Consider the following 12,074-nt stretch of genomic DNA (forward strand, 5'->3'; position numbering starts at 1 on the left):
ATCTCTTAATGTTGACAGAGAGGTCATAGCTGTAGGTCATTCTGGACTAGAGAGAGAAGCCCACACACTGACCTGACCTGGGATTGGCTGCATTGGGAGGTTAGCCAACAGAATGTCACCTCAAGCAGTTCCAGAAAAGGACACAGAAGTCTTTGTTAACCAATAAAGACAATCACGTGTCACTCACTGACACAGTACCACCACATGAGCCAGAGAGAATCCACCACAGATCCTAGCTGACTGGCCAACATGACAGACAGATGAGCAAATACTGTAGTTAAAGCATAGTTAAGTATATTTATTAACAGTTTATCAAGGTGTTGTTACATAAAGTACGTTGTAAAAAAGTGCTCAGAAAATACAAAATAATAATAAATATGTGAATATCAAAATAAAAGTTTAACATAAAGTTCCTTTACAACAAGGGCAACTGTGCATTAGGCCAATGGACTAGTAAAAACAAATATGACAGATTATACTGCCTTTACAAAATCTCAGCTACACCAACAGCCTGAAAAGATGTTCCAAATTACAAGCCACCAAGTGACCACAAGCCAGTAATGCTACACAGGGAAACAACACACCATGTTTAGGTCAGTGCTCAACAACATATTTAAACAAATGTTGTCTAAATTAAAACAAAGTGAGTGGCATGCTAGTAGTAGTGTATAAAGGAGGAATGCTTCCTGTGTTCGAGTGCATTAAGGTTTAGGCTACTACTTGGCTCTGTGGTTTAGGTTAAAAAAACCCAGCCCTTCAGAGGCATCAGATAGATAGACACAAGGTTGGAATGTTAGGACCAGCCTCCAGTTAGGGGTAAGGCCACTGGAGACACATAGTTAAACAACACAGTACTACTACCGTACCACACTGTGCCTGTACTATAGGACTATAGAAAGGACAGTGGCACTGCCCACTGAAGGCTAGCCCTGGTAGTCGGATCACTGAAGGCTAGCCCTGGTAGTCGGATCACTGAAGGCTAGGCCTGGTAGTCGGATCACTGAAGGCTAGGCCTGGTAGTCGGATCACTGAAGGCTAGGCCTGGTAGTCGGATCACTGAAGGCTAGCCCTGGTAGTCGGATCAGCTTCTGCTTCAACCAACTCTAACTTCTTTGTCGCTACTCTGTCATCGTCCTTCACTGTTTGTTGTCATAGTTCCTTGTAGTCTGGTATTAATGACACGACAGAGGCGTGGGCTAAAGCAGTAGCAGGTCTGACTCTCAGGTTTACAGATGGCTCCTTCATATCCACAACCAAATGTGAGCTCAGAGAGTAGTGCTGAGCGATTAGTGTTTGAGGTCGGTTCTGTTTCAGTTCGATCATTCAAAAATAATCATGGTTTTCAATTTCGGTTTCAATAATTTTTGCAAACATTAAATGCAATATGCATTATGTGGGTTGAATGCTGTAACACAGAATACAACTATTAATAAAAGTACCGTGATGGTAGTGACGGCCCATTACACTTATTAACCATCATTTATTCACATGACTTTAATCAAATAGTTCAGTTGTGTATATTACATTTTTTTTATTTGATTATTTTATATTCAATTCCAAGTCATATCTAGAGCTGCTGCTTGACAAAATCACTATTTAATAATGTAGTTCTTAAAATGTAAATAAGGCATACTTTTGACGGCTGAATACCAAGTGATTCCTACCAATATCAATCACTTAGATCATGTATTTTCAGGTAGATACCCCGCAAAGCAACAGCTGCTCTCTAGATCCTCACAATCTCGCATTCTTCTCTCTTCCGTAGAAGCAGTAAAAGAAACAGACTGGACAAGTAGATGCGCAATGGATTATGGGTATTATAGTTAATTACCACATTTTACACGCTAAACTATGTAGAATATTGACCTGTTGGAAACTACAACGCCGTACTACATCGCACAGTTCAGTCTGGATCTGATTTATCTCTAGAGAAACTGTGCAATGTGCACACAAAATTTCAGTTAATCGTTCAGCACTATCAGAGAGACAGACCCCAGAGCTCCTCCACCTCCTTGACAAATTAAAACAAAACAAACATGGACAACACATAATCATCTCTCCAGAAGTTAGTTAGGTTGTTGTCGTGACAATGGCTGGGACCCTGATGGCAGTAGGCGTGGCCTTGGCCTCTTTCTCAACCTCATAGGTGTCCGTGGAGTGGGGGGTGGTAGCTGTTCCCTCTGGCTGATCAGTCATTGGTCCATGGATCTCCTCGTCCTGATTCTCGACAAAGTATTGCTCCGCCTCCTCTGATAACCGGTTGTCCTCATCTTCCTCCTCCTTCTGCGAAGAAAAGACAAGCAGTTGTTAATGGAACGCACATAAACACAAACATGTGAACCATCAATGCCCTTTAGGCATCCATTTCAAGTGAATGTGGCTCCGTCTTAGTGATCTCATAACCGAAACCCCAGCCAGATGTGATCAACGTGAGACTAGTAATTTCATACCGATTTAAACAACTGTATAGAGGCCTACCTCTTACCTCATCCTGTAATACTCGCAGAGCAGTGGTATTCAAACTTTTTCAGCAGGGACCCCCATTTCTTTTCAAAGGAATTGTCTGTAGAGCTCCGAGACAATTGTGTCGAGGCACAGATCTGGGGAAGGTTACCAAAACATGTCTGCAGCATTGAAGGTCCCCAACAACACAGTGGCCTCCTGCATTCTTAAATGGAAGAAGTTTATAACCACCAAGACTCTTCCTATAGCTGGCCACCCGGCCAAACTGAGCAATCGGGGGAGAAGGGCCTTGGTCAGGGAGGTGACCAAGAACCCGATGGTCATTCTGACAGAGCTCCAGAGTTTCTTTGTCGAGATGGGAGAACCTTCCAGAAGGACAACCATATCTGTAGCACTCCACCAATCAGGCCTTTATGGTAGAGTGGCCAGACGGAAGCCACTCCTCAGTAACAGGCACATGACAGCCCGCTTGGAGGTTGCCAAAAGGCACGTAAAGGACTCTCAGACCATGATTCTCTTGTCTGATGAAACCAAGATTGAACTCTTTGGCCTCAATGCCAAGAGGAAATCTGCACCATCCCTACGGTGAAGCATGGTGGTGGCAGCATCATCATGCAGTGGGGATTTTTATGTTTTATTTTTTTTTATTTCACCTTTATTTAACCAGGTAGGCTAGTTGAGAACAAGTTCTCATTTGCAACTGCGACCTGGCCAAGATAAAGCATAGCAGTGTGAACAGACAACACAGAGTTACACATGGAGTAAACAATTAACAAGTCAATAACACAGTAGAAAAAAAAATGGGCAGTCTATATACAATGTGTGCAACAGGCATGAGGAGGTAGGCGAATAATACAATTTTGCAGATTAACACTGGGGTGATAAATGATCAGATGGTCATGTACAGGTAGAGATATTGGTGTGCAAAAGAGCAGAAAAGTAAATAAAAAAATAATAATAAAAAAAACAGTATAAAAACAGTATGGGAATGAGGTAGGTGAAAATGGGTGGGCTATTTACCAATAGACTATGTACAGCTGCAGCGATCGGTTAGCTGCTCGGATAGCTGATGTTTGAAGTTGGTGAGGGAGATAAAAGTCTCCAACTTCAGCGATTTTTGCAGTTCGTTCCAGTCACAGGCAGCAGAGTACTGGAACGAAAGGCGGCCAAATGAGGTGTTGGCTTTAGGGATGATCAGTGAGATACACCTGCTGGAGCGTGTGCTACGGATGGGTGTTGCCATCGTGACCAGTGAACTGAGATAAGGCGGAGCTTTACCTAGCATGGACTTGTAGATGACCTGGAGCCAGTGGGTCTGGCGACGAATATGTAGCGAGGGCCAGCCGACTAGAGCATACAAGTCGCAGTGGTGGGTGGTATAAGGTGCTTTGGTGACAAAACGGATGGCACTATGATAGACTGCATCCAGTTTGCTGAGTAGAGTGTTGGAAGCCATTTTGTAGATGACATCGCCGAAATCGAGGATCGGTAGGATAGTCAGTTTTACTAGGGTAAGCTTGGCGGCGTGAGTGAAGGAGGCTTTGTTGCGGAATAGAAAGCCGACTCTTGATTTGATTTTCGATTGGAGATGTTTGATGTGAGTCTGGAAGGAGAGTTTGCAGTCTAGCCAGACACCTAGGTACTTATAGATGTCCACATATTCAAGGTCGGAACCATCCAGGGTGGTGATGCTAGTCGGGCATGCGGGTGCAGGCAGCGATCGGTTGAAAAGCATGCATTTGGTTTTACTCGCGTTTAAGAGCAGTTGGAGGCCACGGAAGGAGTGCTGTATGGCATTGAAGCTCGTTTGGAGGTTAGATAGCACAGTGTCCAATGACGGGCCGAAAGTATATAGAATGGTGTCGTCTGCGTAGAGTGTGCGTGTCGTCTGCGTGGATGTTTCTCAGCAGCAGGTACTGGGAGACTAGTCAGGATCGAGGGAAAGATGAACAGAGCAAATTACAGAGATCCTCGATGAAAACCTGCTCCAGAGCACTCAGGACCTCAGACTGGGGTGAAGGTCTGCTAAATGACTTAAATGTAAATGTAAGGTTCACCTTCCAACAGGATAACGACCCTAAGCACCCAGCCAAGACAATGCAGGAGTGGCTTTGGGACAAGTCTCTGAATGTTCTTGAGTGGCCCAGCCAGAGCCCGGACTTGAACCCGAGAGAACATCTCTGGTGAGATAGCTGTCAGCGATGCACCACATTCAACCTGATAGAGCTTGAGAGGATCTGCAGAGAAGAATGGGAGAAACTCTCCAAATACAGGTGTGCCAAGCTTGTAGCGTCATACTCAAGAAGACTTGAAGTTGTAATCACTGCCAAAGGTGTTTCAACAAAGTACTGAGTAAAGGGGCTGAATACTTACGAAAATTGTATATTTCTGTTTTTTTTGTCAATATGGGGTATTGTGTGTAGTTTGATAAGGTAAAAAAAAACAATTAAATCCATTATAGAATAAGGCTATGACCAAATACTTATTTTCCACCATAATTTGCAAATAAATTCATAAAAAAATCCTACAATGTGATTTTCTGGATTTTCCCCCCTCATTTTGTCTGTCATAGTTGAAGTGTACCTATGATGAAAATTACAGGCCTCTCATCTTTTTAAGTGGGAGAACTTAATTGGTGGCTGACTAAATACTTTTTTGCCCCACTGTATATATATTTTTTTAACCCATTGCAATTCCCCCAGGTGGCAACACCAATTTTGAATACCACTGTCGTAGTATACTAGAGTGTTTTTGACCTGACCAAGATCTGTTTCAGTTTGAAACGTAGTCAATAAAGTGGTGAATTGGGAGCTTTAACAGTGTGAGGGCCTTCTTGTTCTATACTAGTATTCTTTATTAGCATTTTTCAAAGTCCCATCTAATACACCTGCAGCAGGCTCGCTCTCCCACCCTTTCAATTCCCACTTGTTGCACAGTGTTTCCAGGCTCTATATGCAGTAGCAATTGAGCCGGGGGATTAGGTTACTGTTACAACAACACTCTTATAGACACATGCAAAGCATCTATGCCCTTCTATAATTATATACACTTTAGGCATCCCTTCCAAGACGTAAGCCCTCTTAGTGATGGCCCTCATCTGCTTGTTGTGTACATACCTCTTTCCTCATCCTGTAATACTCGTCGATGGCGTACTGGTATTTGGCCGATGTGATTCCAAAGAGCGAGGCCATCCTCTCCCCGAGGTAGTCACAAGCTGAAATACACATTCTGGAGTTTTACCAACAGCATAGTATTCAAGGCAGTATCAAGGTAGTGTACGGCAGGAGAAGGCCATCAACCCTAGAGGTTTATAATACATATTGTCTCATATCAGGCACCCACCTGAAACAGTGGAGGTAGCTGCTCTCCACATATGGAACCAGAAGTACGGGCCCCAGGTCAGCTTGTTCTGACACACAAATGTGGGTTATTACCAGGTTTTGGAACACATATTATAGGAAGTACAGACGTTAATCGTACATTTCAGTAAAATACACACAAACTAAAAACACGCACACACACTTCTATTTAACACACTACACACCCTCACCGCATCGACAGGGGGGGACAGTAGGTCCTTCTTCTCTGGTTCCTTGTCCTCCCCCTCCTCCTCGTCTGTACTGTATTCTTCCATGGTTTCTCCACTAGAGAAATGGATGATCCTTCGTGGGGCTTTCTCTTCTTTCTGATCCCCCTTCTCCAGGTCTCCCAGCTCGACACTCTCAAAGTCCTTCCCTGTGCTGGGGATCTGGGACACACACACACACACACACACACACACACACACACACACACACACACACACACACACACACACACACACACCGCTTGTTGATGACAGGCTGCTGCTTACACACAATTAGATAATCAACCATTTCTATGTTTATCAATGTCCGAATTTTACATAGGCCTACCCGTAGTATGGCCTACGTTTTAAGCGTCAGCATGAGACGATGACAGGCACGAAAACATAGATGCACTGAATTGTAGTAACGTTAACTAGCTAACGCTAGCCAGCTGGTCTGAAAACACCGAAATATAAAGGACCGATAATAAACACTTTTCATAATCTTGACCTGCCGAGCCTACCTTCTCTACGTCCATCGTTTGGCCCAAAGACACATTCACGTTGGTGAGATACAGAGATATTTCGGCCATGATGCCTCTTTCTTTGTATTCTTGGATGTTTAGTCTGCCCTACACACCCATGCTTGTGGGCATTTACGCCCTGAATGATGCCCGACAGGCAGCTCTGTCTCCTTCGCTGCGTGCCGCCCCCAAGAACACAGCAAATCGCATGCAAGTAACACTGTAGCTAACTCAGCTAGTCTTGTAAGCAAACTAGCAAACTAGTTAGCTATGTAGTCTTGTTAGCAAACTAGCTTGTTATCTGTACTGGTTGTTAACTTGCATAACTGATTTGTGTATAATTATAAGAGACAGTTCATGTTTTGTGGATTACATTTACAGAGTAAGTTAGCTCCATTCCTGATCAGATTCAATTTCAGCCTTAGAAATTGATCAGATTCAATAGCAGCTTCAGAGGCTGATAAGTCAGGATTCTGCCTAGATACCATAGACAGCAAGACCACCTAGTTAACTAGCTAGCTCACAAGATTAGCCAAGTTAGCTGCTATGTTCCTTGAATGCGATTGGCTGTGGTCTTGGGGGCGACGCGCAGCCTGGGAGACAGAGTTGCCTGTCAGGCATTGTTCAGGGCTTAAATGCGCCATCACCTTCTTCTTCAACAATATATTGCTGTTCGCACAATTGAGTGTGCATGTCGCCACCTACTGGCTAGGAACATAACAATGGCAGTGCATTTCTTGCCATCTGTAATCTTGACTTCAATTTGTTAGGTAGCTGTGTGGTCTTAGAGACCACCAGTAAGGTCCTTCTAGTGTTTTGATACTGTATTCATTCGCAGGTTAAATGTAAGTGTTTGCTAAATGTATATTCATGCTTTGTAGTATTGTGTACACTTTGCTTGTGACTCTTTTTATACTAGTTAATTGTGCTTTCACCTGTGTGATGTGCCATTGAGATACATTGAGAATTAAAACTGCTTGTGAAGACTGATTGTACTAGCCTCTTAGTGAAGAGCCACTAACAAGACCTGTGGATCTTTGTGGAATCCTGCCAGCCCCGTAACCCGTTTCAACAGGTTAGGCTGTTGATGCAGGGTGATCCTGTAAGAGCATGAACATCTCCAAATGGGATATTTTTGTTGAAACAGAAGTATCCTGTTCAGGGACAGAGGTTGTTTCTCTGTTGAAGCAGATAAGTGTCCATGGGAGGATATGACAGGGTTACGAGTTATGTGATCCCAGGGCACAATCCTGAGATAGAAAAAAATATATATTCCTGCAGGTAAAAAAAACGTTTTTTTAAAGAAAATGTATTAATCAGTGTACTGGTTTTTGAAACCAGCTATAAATGTAAACCTACATGGGAAATTTGCATAACTTCCATGTGGGTATAAAATGTAAAATGACAGAGAATAATAAAAAATAAAAAAAATGATCTCATTTGAATTATAAGAAGGAAGACGTTCTTAATTAAACACTGTTGTTTTGCTCAAGGCTATTTGCCACAGATAAAATGACGTCAAATCACGTTATATCTACAGTAGCTTTGATTGGACTGTAAAACCATTTTTAATCCTTGTCATATGAAGAGAATTAATGATGAGAAATTATAGATAAAATGTATCGGTGCTCATCAGCCATTGGACAATAACATTACACAACAAGTTGGAAATCGCTAATTCAACAATGAGTGGTTTGGAAAGAATCAGTGACAGTGGCTAACTGCAAGCATTGCAAAGCAATCACTAGCCTGCTATTCAGTGGAGTGGTTGTGTGGTCCCAAATCTGGGATTGTGTCTCTTTTCTAAGTTTAAAATAATAAACGTTCAACATTGGCCATGCTGTCAATGAAGCATGATATGTGCTTGACTTCAGTGAGTTCAAGACAACTGGGAATTCCGGAAAAAATTAACTCCATCTGGGAAATGTGTGTTGAACAGTCATCCAACTCGGAATTGTAAGTTGGGAACTTGGGCCTCTTTCTAGAACTATGACTTGAAGATCAATGACGTCATCATGATTCAACCATGTTTTTTTCAGAGTTTCCAGTTCTCTTGAAAACACCATAAATCCAGAGATTGCCAGACTTTGATGACAAAATTTGCCCATGAAGGACCGCCTTTCCACTTTCCTGTTCAAGTGAGCACAGCACCACAAGGTGAGTCCAAAAATGTCTTGTATGCTGCTGAAATTATGTAATATGCCAGGGAGATATGTATACTGTAGCTAAGAAAGTAATACTGTGTATGTTGTGTAGTAAGCTGTTAGTAGCCCATTTGCCTCACCCTAATAATTTGGTCTATTTACCCCTCTTAATTTTGCTTACTGTTGACTTGGTGGTGCACATGTAACCAATAACCTGTTTTAGAGAAATGTAATCATCAAATTTTGTAAACCTTTCATTGTCTGCTTATATGCTCATTTATTTATCCTACGGTTCTGACTTGGTGTACAGGAAGAACACTGTAAGAACAGCCCATGTTCTGAATTCTGTCACTGTACATTTCAAAAGTGCTTAACACATAGTTACATAGACTACTTCTGTCCTAGCTCGCTCATTGATGTCTTACTTGAAATTACGGATTGCCTCTTATCCGCTTGTTGTCCCATTTTGCCATCATTTGTACATTGCAATTGGAAACCACATTTGTTTAAGCAAGTCAGCCATATCAGCTATGTTTTTTGAAAAGGCAGTAAATGAGGCTGAATTAACTGTTTCGCTGCCAGACAAGGCTCCGCCAGATATAGCAGTGGTAAGATGCTGGGACTGCTGTTAGGACAGCTTTATGTAGGCCCTAACAGTTTGTGGGCACCTGTTAAAGTGCAATTAATGTATTGTTTAGTGTTGTGTTGTGCAGTTCTGCTGGCATGCATCCCAATTATTATTATTCATTTTCCTTGCCCCACCAAGATTTACATGCTAAAATCTCCACTGGTACCACTCTGGCACAAGGTAGCAGATTATCCATTTAAAGGCATTGAGTGAAATGTTATTAGCAGAATCTAGAAATAAGTTAGAGAAGGCAAGACATGTCAAATAGAATGGGGTTTAGAAAGTGGGAAAGGGAAGCCGAAAGACAGTCAGACAGGAAAGTTAAAGGAATATTGGTGAAAGAAAGTAAGAAGAAGAAACAGACGGAGGAAGATAAGAAAAGGAGAAACGGGGGTGATGATGATAATGACTTTCCACCCCCCTATTATACCCTTGTCCGACAGCAACTTTCTCAGCCGTCTCCCCAGCCGCAGCTCTACCCCCAACAAGAGCTGATACAACTGGGGTACCAGCAGACCCCTAGGAGGCGGCCCATGAGCAGTGGAAATCTGTTCCGTACACCGCCCACATTGACTCTGTTTTTAAAAATCATTGATGGGGCCAGCAGTGGCAGGCTCAGGGAGCTACTCCAAATGATGGACAGAGGGGAAGAGGAAGGGGTAGAGAAGGGGAGGGGGAGCCAGTGCTGACGGATGGGCTGGACGACAACCACTACAGGGTAGGAACTTTGCTTGTTACAATGGCGGAAAGGAGGGATGTTTCGCATGAACATGTCGAAATGAATCTACCAAACAGAGGGCCGCGGGGTGAGGTAGGAAAACCAGACCTCCACTGAAAACAACTCTCTACAACCCACATATGGACTGACGTGAGGAAGAGACAGTTGACACTCTTGGACAGCATCTCACGTCACCCCGCTCCTCCGCTCCCTCCACTGGCTTCCAGTTGAAGCTCGCATCCGCTACAAGACCATGGTGCTTGCCTACGGAGCTGTGAGGGGAAGCACCTCAGTACCTCCAGGCTCTGATCAGGCCCTACACCCAAACAAGGGCAGTTCATCCACCTCTGGCCTGCTCGCCTCCCTACCACTGAGGAAGTACAGTTCCCGCTCAGCCCAGTCAAAACTGTTCGCTGCTCTGGCCCCCAATGGTGGAACAAAACAGGACCGGAGTCAATCACCACCTTCCGGAGACACCTGAAACCCCACCTCTTTAAGGAATACCTAGGATAGGATAAAGTAATCCCTCTCACCCCCCCTCCCCCTGAAAAGATTTAGATGCACTACTGTTCCACTGGAGGTCATAAGGTGAATGCACCAATTTGTAAGTCGCTCTGGATAAGAGCGTCTGCTAAATGACTTAAATGTAAATGAAATGTAATTAAAGATTTTTTTAAACCCCCATGAGGAGCTGATGGTTCGTCTCTTTGTCAATGGGGATTCAATCGATTTTCTAGTAGAAACTGGCGCTGCAATGTCTGTCATACATTCTAAATCTATGTCCAAACCTCCCATGTCAAATGAATCAGTCACCGCTGTGGGAGCCTCGGGAGTGACTATGAAAGAGTTGCTCACGATGCCCCTACCTGTTAAAGTTGATAACACATGCATAAAACGTCAAATTATTTCTTCTGCATGTTGTCCTGTAAATTGGTCAGGAAGAGATCTTCTCTGTAAATTGGGGATTACATGCGATTGGTACTATGCATAGGACGTACAGGATATTGATGGGTCACATTATGACCCTATAGACACATTTTCTCAACTGCTCGCAGTTACAGACTGTTTTACATTGCACCGCAAATTTCTCACCATTGACAAGAGATGTATAATATGAACAGAATTGGCTGACAGGGACCATACCCCAAGAGAGCTTACTGTGCAGTGACACCCCAAAGAGCTTACTGTGCAGCCCCCATGTATAGTGGGCCTCAATTTTGTGCTCTGAGTGTGAAATTGACTAAAGAACAGGCTTTGTTGTATTTATTTAGTTGAGGGTGCCACATGTTTCGGTAGCTAAGACAGATATAGAAAGATAAGCTATTGTGCCTTGTCCAGACTCTCGTTTTGTTAAAGATCTCAGACCTGTTAACGATGCAGTTTATGCAAGGACTGCTGTTGTACCGAACCCCATTACGATTCTATGTGCTGTGCCGACATCAGCTAAATGATTTTCAGTTGTTGATTTGGCTAATGTTCTTTAGCATTCCGCTGGCATTTATGGTCTGCCAAAATCCATCTCGTTCCATCTTCTCCCACTGCCTGCCGGTGGGCTTCCACTCACTACATTCTGCAAATGTTCTCATCAATTTAAGATTTGATTTGAGTTTTCTGTTCCCAAAACTAGAATCAGTGATAAATACAGTAGATAAAGTTTTGTAGACTTTCCCCTTTGGAAAAGTTTTAAAAAATAGTGACTTTTCAAATAAGTTACAGTACGTTATACATGACAATTTGTACTGACAATTTGTTAGTTAACCTGTTAGTCCTATAGGGGCAGTATTTCATTTTTGGATAAAAAGACGTGCCCGTTTTAAGCGCAATATTTTGTCACGAAAAGATGCTCGAATATGCTTGGAATTGATAGTTTTGGAAAGAAGACACTCTTACGTTTCCAGAACTGCAAAGATTTTCACTGTGAGTCCCCTAGAACAAATGCTTCGGGCAAAACCAAGATGTTTGACCGACCAGGAAATGAACAGGATTTCTGAGGCTACGTTTTCCATGATCGCCTTATATGGCTGTGAATGCG

At 43.0% G+C, this 12,074-nt stretch overlaps 1 protein-coding gene across 2 annotated transcripts; it reads right to left on the minus strand.

Moving 5' to 3' along the window:
- Positions 1 to 277: 277 nt before the first annotated feature.
- LOC115107607 (protein FAM177A1-like) lies at positions 278 to 6,723 on the minus strand. Of its 2 annotated transcripts, none has more exons than XM_029631047.2 (5): positions 6,553 to 6,723; positions 6,014 to 6,211; positions 5,806 to 5,872; positions 5,580 to 5,677; positions 278 to 2,283 (listed from the first exon to the last, which is right to left on the minus strand). In XM_029631047.2, exons 1-5 carry the CDS (start codon positions 6,619 to 6,621, stop codon positions 2,071 to 2,073), a joined length of 645 nt encoding a protein of 214 aa, XP_029486907.1. In that variant the 5' UTR covers positions 6,622 to 6,723; the 3' UTR covers positions 278 to 2,070. The 2 variants fall into 2 exon arrangements, with proteins under 2 accessions (XP_029486907.1, XP_029486905.1); XM_029631045.2 differs by having other exon boundaries at positions 6,008 to 6,211; positions 6,553 to 6,722.
- Between the last annotated feature and the right edge of the window lie 5,351 nt (positions 6,724 to 12,074).

The sequence above is a fragment of the Oncorhynchus nerka genome, linkage group LG24, assembly GCF_034236695.1.
Source record: "Oncorhynchus nerka isolate Pitt River linkage group LG24, Oner_Uvic_2.0, whole genome shotgun sequence".
Lineage (NCBI taxonomy): Eukaryota > Metazoa > Chordata > Actinopteri > Salmoniformes > Salmonidae > Oncorhynchus > Oncorhynchus nerka.

Bases quoted from the DNA above. Each gene is read 5' to 3' on its own strand.
- LOC115107607 (XM_029631045.2), bottom strand. From the start codon at position 6,621: ATGGCCGAAATATCTCTGTATCTCACCAACGTGAATGTGTCTTTGGGC. The intron at 5,873-6,007 runs GTGTGTAGTGTG...TTTGTGTGTCAG, and splicing joins CCCCTGTCGATGCGGTGAGG to AACAAGCTGACCTGGGGCCC. The intron at 5,678-5,805 runs GTGGGTGCCTGA...TGTGTATTTCAG, and splicing joins AGCTACCTCCACTGTTTCAG to CTTGTGACTACCTCGGGGAG.